The 19,454-nt window shown below is 39.9% G+C and overlaps 1 protein-coding gene across 4 annotated transcripts in view; it reads left to right on the plus strand.

The window, feature by feature from the left end:
- The window catches only part of AKAP7 (A-kinase anchoring protein 7), a 140,629-nt gene that overhangs the window by 57,192 nt on the left and 63,983 nt on the right, over positions 1-19,454 (plus strand). For all 4 annotated transcript variants that reach the window (XR_009558816.1, XM_060283733.1, XM_030853446.2 and 1 more), the window contains exon 6: positions 4,363-4,475. Coding sequence is in view for 3 of the 4 variants with exons in the window: in XM_060283733.1 (XP_060139716.1) it covers positions 4,363-4,475 (113 nt within the window). In the remaining variant the exon portion in view is untranslated. The remainder of the gene's footprint in view (positions 1-4,362; positions 4,476-19,454) is intronic.

Below are 19,454 nucleotides of genomic sequence, written 5' to 3' on the forward strand. Positions count from 1 at the left end.
AGGCTCATGGTTTTAATTGTTAGAAAAATTAGGTCATACTTAACATTGATGAGAATTAGCTGAACTTAAAAGGGACAATTTCTCACTGAATATTTATTTATTTATTTTTATGTCTTTATTGGAGTATAATTGCTTCACAGTGTTGTGTTAGTTTCTGTTGTACAACAAAGTGAATCAGCTATAAGTATACATTTGTATATATATCCCCACATCGCCTCCCTCTTGAGCCTCCCTCCCACCCTCCCTATCCCACCCCTCTAGGTCGTCACAAAGCAGCGAGCCGATCTCCTTGTGCTATGCAGCAGCTTCCCACTAGCTATCTATTTTACATTTGGTAGTGTACATATGTCCATGTCACTCTCTCACTTTGTCCCAGCTTACCGTTCCCCGTTTGTGTTCTCAAGTCCCTTCTCCACGTCTGCGTCTTTATTCCTGCCCTGCCACTAGGTTCATCAGTGCCGTTTTTTTAGATTCCATATATGTGCGTTAGCATACGGTATTTGTTTTTCTCTTTCTGACTTACTTCACTCTGTATGACAGACTCTAGGTCCATCCACCTCATTACAAATAACTCAGTTTCATTCCTTTTTATGGCTGAATAATATTCCATTGTATATATGTGCCACCTCTTCTTTATCTATTCATCTTTTGATGGACATTTAGGTTGCTTCCGTGTCCTGGCAATTGTAAATAGTGCTGCAATGAACATTGTGGTACATGTCTCTTTTTGAATTATGGTTTTCTCAGGGTATATCCCCAGTAGTGGGATTGCTGGGTCATATGGTAGTTCTATTTTTAGTTTATTAAGGAACCTCCATACCGTTCTCCATAGTGGCTGTATCAATTTACATTCCCACCAACAGTGCAGGAGGGTTCCCTTTTCTCCACACTCTCTCCAGCATTTATTGTTTGTAGATTTTTTGATTATGGCCATTCTGACCAGTGTGAGGTGATACCTCATGGTGGTTTTGGTTTGTATTTCTCTAATGATTGATCACTGAACATTTAGATTGAATGTGGGGACTTCCCTGGTGGTCCAGCTGTTAGAACTCTGTGCTCCCAATGCAGGGGGTCTGGGTTCGATCCCACATGCTGCAACTAAAGATCCTGAATGCCACAACTAAGACCCAGCACAGCCAAATAAATAAATAAATTTAAAAAATAGATTGAATATAGTCTTATTTGAGATTCAAAGATGTATTCTGTGTCCTATATTTTACCAGTTTCTATTCTGGGTTTTTTTTGGACATTATCGGTGGGATTATTGCTATTGAAGTGACCCTATATAAGTTTTTTGATCATTGCTTTTCCAACTTTCTTTTTGGTAAGGATTGGAATCCTTTAAAAAAATGAAATGGTACTCAGAAGCTCAGTGTGTAAAACAGGGGAACTTCTCGGACTGAAACCAATGTGTGTCGGCATGGTGGAAGGTGGCAGAATCCCCTGCCTTCCTCTTCCTCATTGAGTTGTTGAGGCAGCTTCTGTGCCCTTCCTTACTCCCAGGGTTCAAGCTGGGGTTTCAGCCAGCTTGAAGATGACAAGGGTAGAAGCTAGGGCACGTGGATCACAGTTCCTTCTTAACTGCTAACAAGGAGTGTGACCTTGAACATCTTACGTTTCAGTTTTCTTATCTTTAAAATTGACTTATGTATTAGCCCTGATTTTAAGGGAAAAAGACCAAATGAAAAGTTGTTTACCAAAGGTCTTTGAAAGGGATGGATTTTTCACTTGTGTGGCAAAGGACTCTCTCCTATTTGTGCATTCTGCTATGATGCTTGTGCACTCGTAGCAATGTTATATTGCTAACATATTGTCAGGTTGTTATTGTGCTTCTTATTTTTAAACTTTTTATTCAAAAGTAATACATGCTCATTGTAATCATTCAAACAGTATAAATATGTATAAAGAAAATATTACTGTTCTCTTCTGCCTCTATTCAATCTCAACCTCCATTCTAAGGTATTCTATACTATTTTTCTATGCTAATAAAAACATAAATATTTAGCATTTATTTTCTTTCTTTCTCTCTCTTTTAAACCATGAAATTATGTTATGGATATAGTAACCATGCAACTTGCCTGTTTTTGCTTAATAGATATCATGGATGTCTTTTCAGGTCAATATATGTAGCTCTAATTCATTCTTTTCATTATGATAGTTTTTAGTATGGGCCTATGGTAATTTAACAACCATTTCTTTATTGATGAAGGTTATTTCCAGTTTGTGATAATTCAAACAATGCTAAGTATCTTCTATATAGAATCTTATGTATTGGTACTTTTATTTATTTTTGTGTATTTTCTTAATATTGGAATTACTGGTTCAAAATGCTTGTGTAGCTTAAATTTCAATAGTTAACTGCCCAGATTATTTTCCATTGTGGTTGTGGTGTAGCTCTCATTCCCTAACAGCCATTAGTTTTTCAAGTATCTTCTCTTATCTCTTTCTCTCTTGCCTCTTTTTCAGGGACTCCACTTATACATATATTTGGCAACCTAAGTTGCCTCACAGCTTACTGATGTTCTGTTCCTTTTTCTTTTTTTCTTATTTTTCTTCTCTGTTTTATTTTGGGTGGTTTTTATTGTTACGTCTTCAAGTTCACTAATTTTTTGTTCTGTAGTGTCTAATCTGTTCTTAATTCCATCCAGTTTATTTTTCTCAGACCTTGCAGTTTTAATCTCTAGAAATTTAATTTGGGTCTTTTTTTTATAGTTTGCATGTCTGAACTTAACTTTCTGAACAGAGAGAATACAGTTATAATAACTACTTTGAAGCCCTTATCTGCTAATTCTAACATCTGTGTTAGTTCTGGGTCACTTTTGATGAATTAAGTTATCTTCTCATTGTGGCTCATATTTTCCTGTTTATATGCCTGGTCTTTTTTTTTTTTTTTTTTTTTTTGCGGTACGCAGGCCTCTCACTGTTGTGGCCTCTCCCGTTGCGGAGCACAGGCTCCAGACGCGCAGGCTCAGCGGCCATGGCTCACGGGCCCAGCCGCTCCAAGGCATGTGGGATCCTCCCGGACCGGGGCACGAACCCGCGTCCCCTGCATCGACAGGCGGACTCTCAACCACTGAGCCACCAGGGAAGCCCCCTGGTCATTTCTGATTAGATATCAGGCATTATAAATTTTACCTTGTTGGGTGTTGGATAATTTGTTTTACTCTAATTATTCTTGGACTTGGTTCTGGGACATAATTAAATTACTTGGAAATAGGTTTTTCCTTTGGCGTCTTGCTTCTAAGATTTGTTAGGTGGGACTAGAGCAGTACCAGGCCAGAGCTAATTTTTCCTCTCCACTGAGGCAAGACCCTTAGATTACTCTGCCCAGTGTCCCATGAATCTTGAGGTTTTCCAGTCTGGCTGATGGGAAAAGAATTCCTAACCCTGGGTGACAGCTGGGCATGTTCTCGCTAATCCTTTGGAGTGTGTTTTCCAGCCTCTGGTAGTTTGCTCACACACACATGCTGGTCAGTGGCTTAGCTGAATCCACTAGGGGGACCCTTTGTGGATCTCTGCAGTTTTCTCTCTGCAGGACTCTTTTCTCTGGCACTCTGTCCCATGAGCTCCAGATGCCTTGGTCTTTTCTACCCTCTGCTCTTTTTTCTGAACCTAGTGTGATGACTGGGCTCCATCTGGGTTTCTCTTCCTTGAGCAGAGACCTAGACAACCAGGGACATAAGCTGGACAATTGTAGGGCTTACCTTGTCTGTTTCTCATCTCTGAGGGATCACCGACCTTCATTGCCTGGTGTACAGTGTCTTGCAAACCATTGTTTCATATACTTTGTCCTTTTTTTGGGTTGTTTTAGATGGGAGGGTAAATCCGATTCCTGTTATTCTATCTTGGTTAGAAGCAGAAGTTTTAGATATGAGGGTTTACAGATAAGCTAGTCCTTTTTTACACATATGGACACCACTGGGATATTGTGTGAAATCTGCATCATACCAGCCAAGAGCTATTTATTCATTAAATGTTTCCTTGTCAAATTGTGGCTTTTGTGTGCTTTACCGAAAGTTTGACATCCCTGCAGATTTAACTGTCATGATGTGTTTGTTATCATACATGTTGTGTTTTTTCCTCTCTTAAAAAAAGTCTCAAACCGGTTTATAATCTTCCTTATAAGCTAATTTGTTATCTTTTGAAATGCCATTTTTATGATTAAAGACTGCCATGTGTTATAGTAGCATTTTTTTTGAATTTTAATTTTATTGGAGAATAGTTGATTTACAATGTTGTGTTAGTTTCAGGTGTACAGCAAAGTGATTCAGTTATACATATACATATATCCACTTTTTTAGATTCTTGTCTCATATGGTTATCATATGGTAACATTTTTGTGCTTCTTTTTATTTTCTTCAGATGCTGCAAAAAGGACATTTCAAGAAAAAGGTATCTTGGCAGGAGAAAGCAGAACTTATAAGCCTCATTTGACCTTCATGAAATTGTCCAAAGCACCATGGCTCCGGAAGAAGGTCAGTGGACATTTTCCCTATAAGCCCTGTTTTGTTAGCCACACCAGTCCTGAGCATGAGGGGCATTTGTAGTGCTTTTCGGCACCCCTGCCACTATTGCTCCTGGAATTCCAAGTCAGTCTGGTTCCAATTCCCAAGGATGCTGAGTTGTCTCAAGAGCCTCCATGGAGGACATGGCAGCTGTCCCCTCCTTTGCCACCATGCCTATTAGCCTCACACTCTGACTATCACTTACCGTTGCTTCGTCTGTTGCCACATCTGCTTCATCCCTTGAAAAGCCTTGGGGGCGGTGCCAGAGTTGTATTTCGCTGCGTTCTTTGCTTCTGGTTGTTTGCAGCCTGCTGCGCTCAGAGCTTTCTCCACTGGCCTGCATACACTGGGGCTGCTTCCTGAGGCTGGGTTCTTCAAGGTGGGACAAGCTCCGCCCCGCCCCCCTTTTACATAGCTCTTTCAAGGTTTCCAAAAAGCCACCTTGCTCTTTCAGCAGTTGTCTCCACTGAGGGTGTGGAACAAGTGTTCCAGGAACTGGGTAAGAGGGTAACAGAAGGGCTCCCCACTCCCCAGCTCAGTACTTAAAAGTACTTCTCCCTGAGAATGGTCAGCAGTGCCACAGCCAGGGGACATGTCTTTTGACTTCCCCTATCTCAGGGTGACTTTCTGCCTTCCTAGGCCACTGCCTCCTCTCTCAGAGGTTGGAGTGACTTTGGACTTTTCTCTGGAGTCACAAGCAGTTCGCTTGGAATCCTAAGGGCACCCTTCCTTTTTTTTTTTCCCATTTCAGCCTAGGGAGGTTCTCATGCAAATTAAGACATCTGCTGACCTGCTCTGATGTACCAGAGTTTTGGAGATGGGCATGCAGATTAGTATTCGTTCCTGCTCTCCATGACTCTTTGCTGCAGTTAAGACTGATTTGCAGCTCTATAAATGAAGGTCATGTTTATTAGTAAGTAGATCTTTTTTCTGAATTCAACAGTTTGTATTTAATGTCTCTGTGCTCAGAAAGTCTTTTTGGTCCTGTAAAAACATGTGTTTGGGTGGTTGACCATCCTGTGGTTATGAGTTTTCTACAGACTACTGTAAAAAATCCCCCACCCCAATATCTTGCATGTTTTTTTTAATAGCTATGCCCAAATTAAATAATAACTATATTCCAGAATATTTAGGTAAAATCATTTGTATAAATCATAGATTTGGGAATTAGGAATGATAACAACTGACAAAACCTGTAGACTGACAGTTTCCTTTTTTTTTTCCAGTTTACTTTTTTTACTCATTATCTTTCTTGTTTTGCTTTCAAATGGATTGTCCTCTTCCCAGTGGTATCAAACTTAATCACAGAATGACAAATCAGTGGTGAAGGTAATACCCACATTTCAAAAATGTTTCTGTCTTTATAATATTAACTTTGAAATGAGAGCACCCAAGGACGTTTATCAAAGGGATGTTTCAATTAACTCTAGAATTTGTATTTCAACGTTTCAGACTGCGTGCATTTTAAATGATTTCTTGGCAGTTGATTTCACAGAATCTGCTCCTTTACATTGTAGAAAAGGGATCTGAGACTTAGAAGTTAAGTGACTGAAATGAGATCACATCGTCCTCAGTTGCAGAGCCCCGTCCAGAATCCCTCTTACCTCATTCTCAGTCTCATCTTCTTCCCTCCCACTTGCCAAGTCCTGTCCATCCAGTTTCATTTCTCTATGTGGGGAGCTCCTTGGTCCGAATCCTACTAATTCAACAACTATTTATCAAGTGCCTACTGTGTGTCAGACACTGGGTGCTGGGCATAGAGTGATGATCAAAATAGAAACAGTCCCCGCTTGAAGACTGTATAAAATCTAAATCAGGTTGTGTTTTGTTTTGATTAGAATGTTAATCTTTGGAAAATAAACTAAGATCTTACTGTCTTTCAGAAAGCCAAATAAGAATATTTGCCTTTAATTTGTGGAACCTGTCTGTTCCTATTTACTATTATGATGGTTAGTGTTTCTGAATGCTTAAGAAAATATGTCTTAAACTTTGGGATTCATGAGTCGCCTGGTGTACTTGTTGAAGCTGCAGATTTCCATTCTCTAAGTTCAGATCTGGAATTGGACCTAACACCTTGGCTTTCATTCAGTAAGTGTGACAGGGCTTTTGATCCAGATGGTCTGAAGAGTAGTATACTTTGAGATGTACGGGCTTAAAATAGCCAGTATTTTCTCTTTTTTTGTTTTTCATCTTTTTTGGAGTATAATTGCTTTACAATGTTGTGTTAGTTTCTGCTGTACAACAAAGTGAATCAGCTATATGTATACATATATCTCCATATCCCCTCCATCTTTAGCCTCCCTCCCACCCTCCCTATCCCACCCCTCTAGGTCGTCACAAAGCATCGAGCTGATCTCCCTATGCTATGCAGAGCTAGTATTTTCTTTATGCAGCAAATCAGTGGGTCCACTGCAGAAGTTAAAACCAATATGAAAAGGTGGCATACACATCGGTAGATTTTTATTATGCTTTGTGGTTTGGAATGTAGATTATTTTAAAATATGTGACTCTTCGTTTCTTAACTTGGTTTTTACATTTCCAGCTGTCTGTTTTCCTCTCTCAGCACTAATTCTCTTCTAGGTTTTCATTCTGGGTCCACTCATTTACAAGGGTGAGACAGACCATTGGTAAAGTCAGTAGTGGAATGTACTACCAGCATTCAGTTTACTTAAGATTGATAATGAAATAAAAGAGGGAGGAGAGAGAGAGAGAAGGGTGTGGAATACTTTTTTTCACTCATATTAGGAAGTTTGTCTCATTTCAGGTACTTGTTACTTTAAAAGTTATTTTAATTACAGAAGTGCTAGATGAATATATGCTCACTGTAAAAAATCCAAATATTGATACATACAAACCTACAGATTGAAAGATACATTTTTTTCCCTCATCACCAATCTCCCACTCCCTTCCTCCCAATATAATTTCTCTCTCTTAGGTACCGCTACTAGTATATCCTCCTGACCTTTTCCTGTATACTACCAACATACATAGAAACTCTCCTTCAAATTTCTCGGTATGGAACTTCCTCTGCTACAGCATGGTATTCTGGTTCCCAAGCTAGAGAACTAAGTTCTCTAACTGAGATTCTGGGAAACGTAAGACTTTTTTGGATAATTATATATTTTTCTAACACCAGGAGGCATTTAGTCAATGTGTTAATTTTACATCTTCTTAGTTTCATAGAATTCTAGTGGAATATATCACCTAAGAGAGTATTAAAAGTAGTTTATTTATTTTTTTTGGCTGTGCCATGTGGCTTACGGGATCTTAGTTCCTTGACCAGGGATTCAACCCACGCCCTCAGCTGTGAAAGCATGGAGTCCTAACCACTGGACCACCAGGGAATTCCCTTGAAAGTAGTGTTGTGTATCGTAAAGCTGTTTTGATTATCACTGTGTTTCAGAGTTGTAGTTTTTTAAATCAAATGAATGAAGCCTCAGAAAATCTTATTAAATTGCTTTGCCTCTGAAAGAGTAGCTAAAATTTATTTATTCGTGTAATTTCTTTAGAGTATATTTGTTTCACATGGTTAGACTACTACTTGTTTAGGTCAGTGCTTTTTTTACAGTACATTCTTTTGGATTTATTTTTCACATTGAGTGACGTATTTCTGTGATTTGAACATTGCAGAAACTGGTTGGTTAGAAGTGTGTGCTAACACTTGGTGGCAGAAGAAGACCAGTTTCAAATCAAACATGCATCTTAATGCAGATCCAGATTCCTCAAGAAATAAATGCAATCTTTTCATGGATAGATCAGTTGTTTTTAAGCATGAATTCTTTTCTGGGTTTCTTAGATATCTTTCCTGAGTTATGACTCTTTCAAATGACTAATGTAGCACTTAAAATCAAAGCTGTAGGTTATTAATCGGCACTTCCTTATAGAAGCTTTCACAGAGTCAGTGAGAGAACTTTAGAATGAAAGAAATGATCTTTGAAATTGTTCGCTCCCCTTGTCACTTAGACTAATTTGTTTTGAGTGCAGAATGCGATATGCACATAGCAAGGGCAGGTTGGTGGTTATTGGACCAAATGATGATGAGGTTAGGAGAATTAGGGGTGAAGATATATGGCAGGCATCAGTGGGAGTGGAAATGGGTAGTGGAAAAGAAGAGTGTGTGCTTGAAAATTCTGTTCTGACGGTACAACTAAAAGGAAAACCCAGTCCCTGAGTTATTTGGTAATTGGATATACAGGACCAAGACTGTATTTAAAAATTGGCCAAATTCCAACTTTCTTCTACGTCCTTCCCCAGCTAGGACTCTCTGCTGTCATCTTTCCTTACGTATTATTTACTCGTTTATTTATCAGGTTGCATGTTTTCTCGGGATTTTGATAACTGGCCTGGTGTAATTTGGCTGCCACGCCTGTTCCTGGGTCTGCATGATAATGGGCCTTTATAAACCATTTGAAAACTCAGGAGTACTGACTATTCCTTCTCAAAGGAGTCTCTGTAATACATTGGAAGGAGCTTGAGTTTTCCTGTTTTATCTCTGTTGGTTAGCCCTGGACAAAATCTCATTACCTTTCTTGACTTCTGTACTCATAGTGAAAGGAGGAGCTTGGTCTTAATGACTTGACTCCTGGGCTCTTCTGACATGTCTTATGAGGTAAGCATTATGACCAAATAGGCTAATTTGGCTTGACGTGGAGAATTTTTTTTTTTTTTTTGGTATGTGGGCCTCTCACTGCTGTGGCCTCTCCCGCCACGGAGCACAGGCTCCGGACGGCAGGCCCAGCGGCTATGGCTCACGGGCCCAGCCGCTCCACGGCATGCGGGATCCTCTTGGACCGGGGCACGAACCCGTGTCCCCGAGAATTTTTTTTAGATTGTAGATTAGCGTTCTTGTATGCATGGAAGGAAAATGACAAACAGGGGAAAGGTCTTTAAGTAGTGGTAGGAGTATGGTGGCAATCTTGCTACCTCTCCTCCTGGAAAACCTACAGTACAGTAAAGACAATTGGGAACATATCAGACTACATTTTTAGTGAAACTGGGAGATAGAGAAATCTATAAGTGCCGCATCACGTGCAGGTGTGGCCAGCAAGCAGCTGGGACCAGCAGGACTTGCGCGAGAAGCTGCTTCCGGGTGGGGAAGGCTGTGCAGGGAGGAGCAGGCCTGTTGGTGAGAGAGCTCAGAAATCACCCACAGATTTTCACTCCCAGTGGGTGAGAGCTCCACTGTAAGGAGGCACGGAAAACGTCAAAAGGGGACCAGAGGGGTTGAGTCTTGGCAGGTACCACCTTCAGAAAGGGAGGGGAGTGTCTTCAGGGCGGGTATTAGAGAGGTTGAGCAGGTCACTTTCACAGGGACCCTTATTGTGAAGAATAGCCCATCGCTGCAGCAGAAGAGGCCCTGCCAGACTGCACTGCCACTGTCTTCTCTCCTTCCCTGAAAGAAGGCACTCTAGGTGCCCTTAGTATCAGCGAACCTTTATTATTCCAGACAAAAGCTGGCCTTAGAAATACGCTTGGTACAAGATAAAGCAGATTGTTTCAGTAACCTATTCCCGAATCTCCCAATGCCAAATGACTTAATCACAATTTTTAGTTGTTTTTGAGTCTCTTTTCATACTATCAGGTGCACTTAGATTTAAGGCCATAGTATGGAATTCCCTTTGGATTTTTCTTAGTTAAAAATCACACATTTTGTTTTAATGTGTTTTTTTTTTAAACTAAAAATTCAGTGAAATCTGCTGTGAGATGGAATTGTAATTTCTTCCGAGATTCTAGGTGCTGTTAGTCAACTGTATCATCTGTTGTGTGTCCGAGCACTATCTATAGCAACTGACTTGTTTTTTTTGTTTTTTGTTTTTTGCGGTACACGGGCCTCTCACTGTTGTGGCCTCTCCCGTTGCGGAGCACAGGCTCCAGACGCGCAGGCTCAGCAGCCATGGCTCACGGGCCCAGCTGCTCCGCGGCATGTGGGATCCTCCCGGACCGGGGCACGAACCCGCATCACCTGCATTGGCAGGCGGACTCTCAACCACTGCGGCACCAGGGAAGCCCTTCAGTTTTGTTTTGAATGCATTTTTCAACTTCATGCTGTTCTGTTGTCTGTTTCCATATATTGAAAAAAACTAAATAAGTATGCTTATAATTATTTAAAAATTGGAATGATATCTACAAAGGTAGACTAAATGTTCATTTGTAACCTTTCAGTAATTTATACGTCTTTGAATAGTGAAAAATATAGAAAATAATAAGCAGAAAGTGAAATTAGTTTTAAGGAAGAATTCTGGGAATTGATTAATGTCAGAATACCAAAATGGCTCCCGATTGACCCTTATTCTGTTAGAGATTTTGAAAAATTTGAAAACCCTAGAAGAAATGACACAGTCAACCTAATAGTAAGTCTGTGCAAAGTGGAATGGAGACTTGAAGTAAGTACCTTCATTGACATTTCCTGAAAATGTTGTCTCAGAACATTTCTCAGGATTTTATGTGAGGTAACGATTCTGTGATCAAATGCGTGCTAGCAGTGATGGGTTAAATAAAGTTAATCTGGGTCTTTATTTCAGGACTTCTTAGGATCTCTGAAATGTGAATGTTTAGTGTGAATCTTAAGAGCTTACAGCAACAAAGGTTTAGTTTTTGCCTCTGGACATGGCTCATCTGTGGCTCTGGTCTTTGTTGTCTTTATTCAGGGTTTCGGCCAAGCAGCTTCCGTTTAGGACTTTGCTGGTCTTTGGCAGAAGGAAAAGAGTTGGTGATTCACAAACTGAAAGCTTCTGCTAAGTGACACACGTCATTCCTGTTCACATCTTATTGGCCAAAGCAGGTCATGTGGTCCCTTCTGAGTTCAGCAGAGCAGGAGGTGTAACCCGTGTGCAGAAAAGGACCCACCAGAAGGGCAGTGAATATTTTGAACAGTTATACATTCTACTTCAGCATCGTTTTCCAGATGTAGTTGATCAGCGTGGCCTTTTCTCATCCATCGTGTTGTAGCACTGGTGTTCGGCAGCACATGGTTTAGGAAATGCTGATCGTGATAACTCAGGCTTAAATGTTACTTTTGCTTCAAGCATACAGATTCTGTGGACATTTTTCCTTATTTCTAGCACTTGTATCCACAGGCAAAATTCTGATTTAAGTGTAATTTAAGAAACAGTTTTAGAGCTTGCATTAAAAGATGCAATGATGAAGTATTCAGGGTAATTAGAATTGCATGGGTTTGCCTTAACTGTATTCAAATATAAATGTTCTCTCTGTCTCAACCATTACCATTAGTGATGGCAACATTTTTTTCTCAAGTCATTTTTAGACATTTTGAGATCTCTCTAGATTTCATTTTTCTAGTCAAGGACAGAATGGAGCATAATGATCTTGTACGAAACTGGCAAGCCCCGTAGTGGGTTGATTATGGATAAAGGCAAAAGGGAACATATGATCAAGAAAATGTAAACTTTATTCCAAAATGGTGTTGCTGTAAAATCAGCTTGTTTAATAGGTAACAGCTAATTTCCAACCCACGTGAATAGTCACATAGAAGCAAACCAGCTAAAATTATTTGAATGGCAATGAGATTTTCTCTACCACTGCAAAGAGTGCCCAAGCTCACTGGCCAGTCACCTCTTGTTAACTATAATTAACTGCAAAATAAAAGAAGGTAAAGCTGTATTTTTCTTGCGAGCCCCATTTAGATTTGAGGGGAAGGTAAGGTTGCAGTCCAAAACTATAACTAGTTTACATTGGAATTATATTTCCATTCCTAAGTATGAGCTGATTTATTTTGACCATTCATTCGAATCTTATTCTCCCGAGGAGAGGTACCTTAAAAATAGAATATACTAAATTGCTCAATTCTTCTAATTGATTATTCCTGTAAATTAAAGAAAAAAAATGTTATTGGTCTCTTTGCCAGGGCAAAACTTCACATTAACTGTAGTTAAGACCTAACAAATCTAGCTCATATTGCCTGAGGGATTAGCCACCCTTGACTAGAGAAACTCCAGCTTGGTTCCTGCAGTAAGTGTTCTTTCTCTATAACCTACCTGAGAGCAACATTTTTAATTGTTAGTAAACATTGTGACACCATTTTGGAGACCCATCTTTAAGGCCTTCTAAGTACAACTGTGTCTTTACACTGCCCTCAAGCTGATGGCCAGAGTGTGAAAGTACTTTTCTTCCTTCCTTGGCTACGGCCTTCCCCATAGCTGACTTTGACTACAACAATTTGTTACATAACATTATTTAGACCAGAACATTTCTTTCAGAGTGGTTTCACATTTGTCTTCAGCACTACTGTGGGATCTTTTTTTTTCTTTTCTAATTAATTGATTTATTTATTTTTGACCGAGTTGGGTGTTCACTGCTGGGTGCGGGCCCTCTCTAGTTGCGGCGAGCAGGGGGCTACACTCTTCATTGTGGTGTGCGGGCTTCTCATTGCAGTGGCCTCTCCCATTGCAGAGCACAGGCTCCAGGCGTGCGGGCCTCAGTAGATGTGGCACCTGGGCTCAGTAGTTGTGGCACATGGGCTCAGCAGTTGTGGCTCACGGGCTCAGCAGTTGTGGCACACAGGCTCCAGAGCGCAGGCTCAGTAGTTGTGGCGCACGGGCCTAGTCGCTCCGTGGCGTGCGGGATCTTCCCGGACCAGGGCTCGAACCCATGTCCCCTGCATTGGCAGGCGGATTCCCAACCACTGCGCCACCAGGGAAGCCCACTACTGTGGGATCTTAATCAGCCATTACCTGGGAGAATGTTCTGTGACTTCCTCTAGTGGCCCTGCACCTTTAGCAGTGTCCTCTTCCTATTCGTACCCATTCTGTTTTTCATGACTTGGTCCCTTTGGGTTCCATCTTGCTCCTCACCCTCCCTGGCCTATCCTGATAATCAGAGAACGGTAAACAGAGGACTTAGTGCTCTTGAACTTCCAGTGCAAATATTTCTAGAACTTAATTCAAAGGAATCAAGTGGGGACAGTAATCACCTGGGAATTAGCTGAATGGATAGGGAAATCATGTCAAACATACCTCCCAACAGATTGTAACTTTCTATCACATGTATCCCTACTGGCATGTGCCTAAATTGTACAAAGTAGGGATGAGGTAGACGTGCAGGGGATGGTGTCAGGTTTGGCTGGTCTAGCTTTCCTGGGTGAGGAATGTACTGGGTAGAGCAGAAGAGCAAATGGAGTATGCCAGTGTATATGATCTTTGGCATACTATCATCCTAAGTTTCCTTCTTGTTAACTCTTCTATTTTTATTTTTATTTATTTTTTGCCTACTAAACCCGCTGCTTATTTTATTAGTCTGGAAGTGCTTCTGAAATTTTGAAGAGATTCTTAATTTTTAAAATCTCTAAAAATTACTGGCTGGTGTGTTTTTTTTTTTTTTACTATACTTTTTGGGAAACAGTATGTAATTGAATACTCATATATTATGCTATGAGTCCAGTAGAGAAACTATGAAATCCTTTTAATTTTGTATTTCAAGAGTACACCGAAGGGTGATTTCACAATTGAATGTTAGATTGTTTGAAATGTGGTCAAAAGAAAGATTCCTATTGAATATTATATATAAAATTATTTTACATAGCAATCTGTGTCACATTGAAAAAGAAAATCTATGAATACATTTCTTGCTCTACCTGGAGAGAAATATTCATTTTGAAATTGGTTTAAGGGCTACACGTGATTCCCAGGATACATGTTTAATGACTGTTCTATATCCAATTATTGTGGGGTTTTTTCCCCTAAATCTCCTTTTATCTAATATGATATCCAGGGAATGTTTCCAACCAAGTAAGTGAAAAGGCTTGTATTGGTGAGCACCTTGCTTGCTTGCCCCGTTTCCTACCCTGTAGCACACTCAGCGTGAACCTTGGTGTCATTATTTCTTTCCCATTCCTTAGCTTAGTTCTTGTTGGGTTGCCTTTCTGTTAGGAAGGAGCTTTGTCCTAAGTGGTGTGCAGGGAATATGCCCAGGCAATTGAAAGAGGATGAGTTAGGGGAAGTAAGGTGTCCTCTGAGAATGAAGGGAGGGAGGAAGGAAGAATGTTGATGGGAGGGGAGTCAAGGAAATTGATTAATTCATAAGAAAGTGGGAAAAGAAGAAAGTACTAGATGCATAGGAGCCGAATGAGCTACAAAAATGCTCTAGGTGTTTCTTGCTTAACATTCAGTGCTGTGCTTAGTGATGTCTATGGATGCATTTAAAATATTTTGTCAATGTACAGTCCCTGCTACACTGTCTAGGTACTCAGTTCTCATTTAGGTTGAATCTGAGGCTATAGTTTGGTCTGAAATTCTATCTGTGGATAATCCAACCAGTTTACAGGAATGGTTCCATGCTTCTGACCTCTAGGCTATGAAAGCAGAACGGATTCAACCACAATATATGTTGCGGTATATAGGCCAATGTTATAGGCCGAGTTAAAATTGTTCGTTAGGATTTTTCTATGAACTGATTTCTGAATGTGCTTCTGCAGAACACTTCACTGTCCTCTTCCGTTGTTGAGATCCTGAGAGTTTTTTGCATCAGTGGCTTGCTGGCATTACTTAATGTGGAGAGAACTGTTGATTAGAAGGGAAAGCTGTTGCAAGGAAGGAGGGAAACAGATTAAGTTATGTGTGTAGCTCGTATTTGGGGAGAGATTTGGGGAGGTGGGGGATATTTCATGTTTTATCTTTAGTTGATAGAAATAAATGGTTAAGTGGGTGAATTCAGGAGAACATGTCCTTATTTGCTCCAAAAAGCAAAATATTAAGAAAACAGAGGTGGTGGGAGGAGCAGGCTGTAGTTTGTTTACACCTGAGTGACCACAGGCTGCGCCGAGCCAGGAACTCAGCTGGAGTTTGATCAAGGGGAGCTGAGGGTCTAGCTGAGATTGGGCTATCAAGGAAGCATCCTTGGATGCCTGAGTTATGAGGCTCTTTGTTTCACTGGAATGAGAAAAGCCACACACAAATATCATAAACAGTTATATGTCCAAACAGCATCTTATTTCTTACGCTATACTTGGAGAAAGCTTGAGGAGGAATTGCGGTTTGCTAAGTAGACAAAGAATGAGCTTATATGGGAACAGTCTGTGTTGTAAATAAAGGTATTGAGACATCCCTGTGCTTGTTGCACTGAGTCTGCGGCCTTGAGAACTTCCTGGTTGCCATCAACCTGTTCTTTCCCAGTTAACGTGTCGTTAGTCAGTATAAATGAGCTACACGTTTGTGGACCAAATTCATGTTTCTTCCTCTGTTCTATTTGAGGCCAGCACCTCATGGAAGGGAACTCCAGGCCCAGGAAACAATACAGCATATTCTCTTGGTGCTTTTTGTGAAGTGGCTTCTGCTACCAGGAGTTGTCTTATCACCTGCCCTCTGTGACAGCTTTCCTTGTCACTTGATAACCCCAAGAAGCCTCCGGCTCTTCTCAGTGTTAGGACAGGGAGAAGGGGGTGTCAACAATAGGTTGAAAATTTAGCTCTAGCAGCTTTGTTTCTACTTGTTATTTGCTGAAAGGTGCAATATTGTAAATGTTTGATATAGCGCTAGGGTAAAAAGTTTCTACTTTTTCTTTCTCTGAAGCCTCCAGATTAAACAAAACGGTAGTGCTAAAAGCAAGTATATAAATAGAGGGATTAAGAGGATGACCTCTTTCAAAAGCCTTATGAGGCTTTTGAAAAGCCTCATAAAATGAGATGCATAGATGCTCCAGCGTAAGGTAAAATGAAGAACTGAGAAATACTGGATGCCCAAACAAAGAGTTGGTTTAAAAAACGCAGGTAATCTCTGCCAGTATTTTAGTTGATTATTTGCATATTTGCAGTATAAGAAGAGTTCTTTTTATAGGCTGGATTATTTGGGTAATTTTTACTATGTGGAAGTAGCATCTATGAATTCTTTCTCATCTCCCTTTATGAAATTCATTTACTATGGACATATAATTATCACTTTATTAATACTAATGCACATATTAAATGCAAGTATTTTAGATGCTCGAGATTCTCAAAGTAATTTTCACATTGGTTTTAGAAATATAGTATATATGATTATATCTTAAGAATTCTTAATATTCTTAGAATTTTAGTATTTTAAATAGTGAAAGAGCTTGAATATTATCATTCTTTTCAATTTATCTGTGTTCTCCACTTATCCTGAATCTGAATCCAAGCTCTACTTCTTACTAGCTGTGTGTCCTTCGGTAAGTGACCTGATTTCTCTGTGACTGTTTCCTTGTCTGGGGATAATAATGGTACTAATCTTACAGGGTTATTGCAATTATTAAACAAGTTAATAAGTTCTTAGAGCAGTGCTTGAACATAGTAAATACTATGTAAGTATTTTCTATTATTGTTAAACTGATGGTAGGAAGCATCATTTTTTTCAGATTGGTACAAAACAATGAGCAAAGTACAACTGTTTTTTCTGTTTTCCGTCACTTGTTACTTTTTCATCTCTGAAGTTACTGACAGGCACGAGGGAGGGTGTCGGGGCCCCAGGCAGGTAGGAAATGGGCATTGCTGGACAGAGGGTCGAGGCAGAGCCCAGGCCCACAGGCTGGCCGAGAGCTGCAGGAGGAGATGGGAAGGCTTCAAGGCAGTTCTCACTCGGGGGTGCTGGGCATTGGCTCTCAAACCACCATGCTGTTCTAGAGAACATTAGCTGTGTGGTAAAGACTCCTAGTCTCTTTCCATCCCTGTCAAGAACAGGCTTGGGTGGAATTGAGCCTGAATGGGAAGTGTCTCCATTTTCCCCATTGAGAGGGGCTGAGGGAGGACTGCAGCCAACAAGGAGGTCATCAGGTGTCTGTATCAGGAGAAAGATGGCAATAAAAGAGTACAAGTAAGAGTGAAAAATGTAGTTTTGCTGAGAGATGGAGTCATTAAGAATCGTAAAGTAAGATTTGCTTCAGGGAAGCCCCTTGTCAATATATAATCTTTTTATAACTTTGAATCACCAGTATTAACTTTTCACTAGGATGACTATTCATCATTAAAAATAATTTTAGTCTTTTAACCAATATCATATCACTAAAGATAAGTACCTGTTTTCCACTTATGAAAATGAGTGTAAAAGATTACCATATTCCTCTTTAATCAGCTGATGCCCCAAATGACAGGCCAATTTGCTTTGGCTCTTAGTTTGCATCCTGAATTTTGGTTTCATGTCATTATCACAGGAAACATACTTTTCTTTCATAGCTGTTGGGTGACAGGAATAAACTATTGGAAAACAACAGAGCTCCAGGAATATCAAGCTTAACCTCAGAAGGACACAATTTTTTCGATTGATATGCAGGCTGTTTATTTTTTCATCATGGAAGTTGCGATTATTATAATAAGATAACAAGTGGGCTTCCCTGGTGGCGCAGTGGTTGAGAGTCCGCCTGCCGATGCAGGGAACACGGGTTCGTGCCCCAGTCCGGGAAGATCCCACGTGCCGCGGAGCGGCTGGGCCCTGAGCCATGGCCGCTGAGCATGCGCGTCCGGAGCCTGTGCTCCGCAACGGGAGAGGCCACAACAGTGAGAGGCCCGCGTACCGCAAAAAAAAAAAAAAAAAAGATAAGTAACAATATGAAATTATCTTCTATTACAAAAAAAGTTAACCTTCTTAACAAAACTCTCATTCCATTGTTTTTCTGATCTCAATAACTTTGTTGTAGAAACTAAAGATGAATAATAAGTATTTCATCTTTCAGAACCTTAACTGAATGATTTTCACACATTAATGTGATTTTTCATATTTTGTGGCTCTGTTTCCTTCCTATATTGAAAATAGTGTTGGATGCATAGTAATATAAGATTGAGCCCTCTTTGGTGCCTATTAAATTATACACATCATTTAACTAAATATAAATGATATGGTGAGTGCTTCCCGAGTAAATAATTTCCATTACCAGATGCAGCCATGAGACGATTCTAAAACTACACATCACACTCTCGATGGCATTTTTCCTGTATTGGCTCTTTGCATGCCAAGTTACAATCAAGAATGAAGTTCCTCAGGGTTTCATGGTCCATTGTATCAGAAGTTACCAAGTGGCTTTGAACAGCACTGATAATTCTCCCTAAACAATACTTGAAACTAGGCCAAAGGGAAGTAAAACTTCAGTCATTTCTGAGGATTAATTAGGATAGTCTTGAAAAGTTTTTCTGTTTGATGTTTCTTGCCACTAATTTATTGTTTCAAAGTGTGGTGTTCTGTCTTTAACGTCCTATTTTCTCCTTCAATGTTATGATGCATAATTGATATGTCAGTTATATTGGGTACAATTATCAATATGAAGCCTTAAAAAATATACCCTGTTTCTGTTAGGTCCAAGGCAAACGTAATTTTCAAACATAGTACTAGACAATCACAAGGCATATTCAGTATTCCAGAAATGCAACACCCTTAGCGTGGTTTTGTTGAAGATACCCTACATATTGTTGGAAATAATCCCAACTCTCTCAGCCTTTACAGGTCAAATTTTCCTGGCTTTAACCATTTTTCTGTGGTTTTTCTTTGAGCTTTCCTAACATATTATACCTCCATCTTTCTTTAAATGACAAGGTACCTTGGAAAGGGTGTGGGCTGTGAAAAAGGGAAGCAAAGAGAAATTTGTGGTCCAAAACTTGAAAACCAGCCTTGTAAGCTTTAAAATATAACCTTGCCAGGGTGATGTCTCTGGGACTAGTTTGACAACCCAGTGGATCCATTCAGAAAATAGGAGGCTGCCTAGTCTTACTCTAAAGACATGCAATTTTGATGTACTTGTTTATTTTCTTTGAATGAGAGTCATTTCTTTATTATGAAGGAAGAACACCACCTGCTGCAGCTGGATGGTGAGACTAATTCACATAGATTTTGCTAGAACAGAGCTGTATTGCCATGGGACACAAGAGCCTAAAAAAATCCTGCAAAATACACTGTCAAACAAAAAATTCCCCAGAGAACAAAGATCATGCTAATATTATATATCAGACAAAGCAGATTCTTATAGAATCTTAAAGATCTTCTAGATCTTTATTAT

This window comes from Globicephala melas, chromosome 14 (genome assembly GCF_963455315.2).
Source record: "Globicephala melas chromosome 14, mGloMel1.2, whole genome shotgun sequence".
NCBI lineage: Eukaryota > Metazoa > Chordata > Mammalia > Artiodactyla > Delphinidae > Globicephala > Globicephala melas.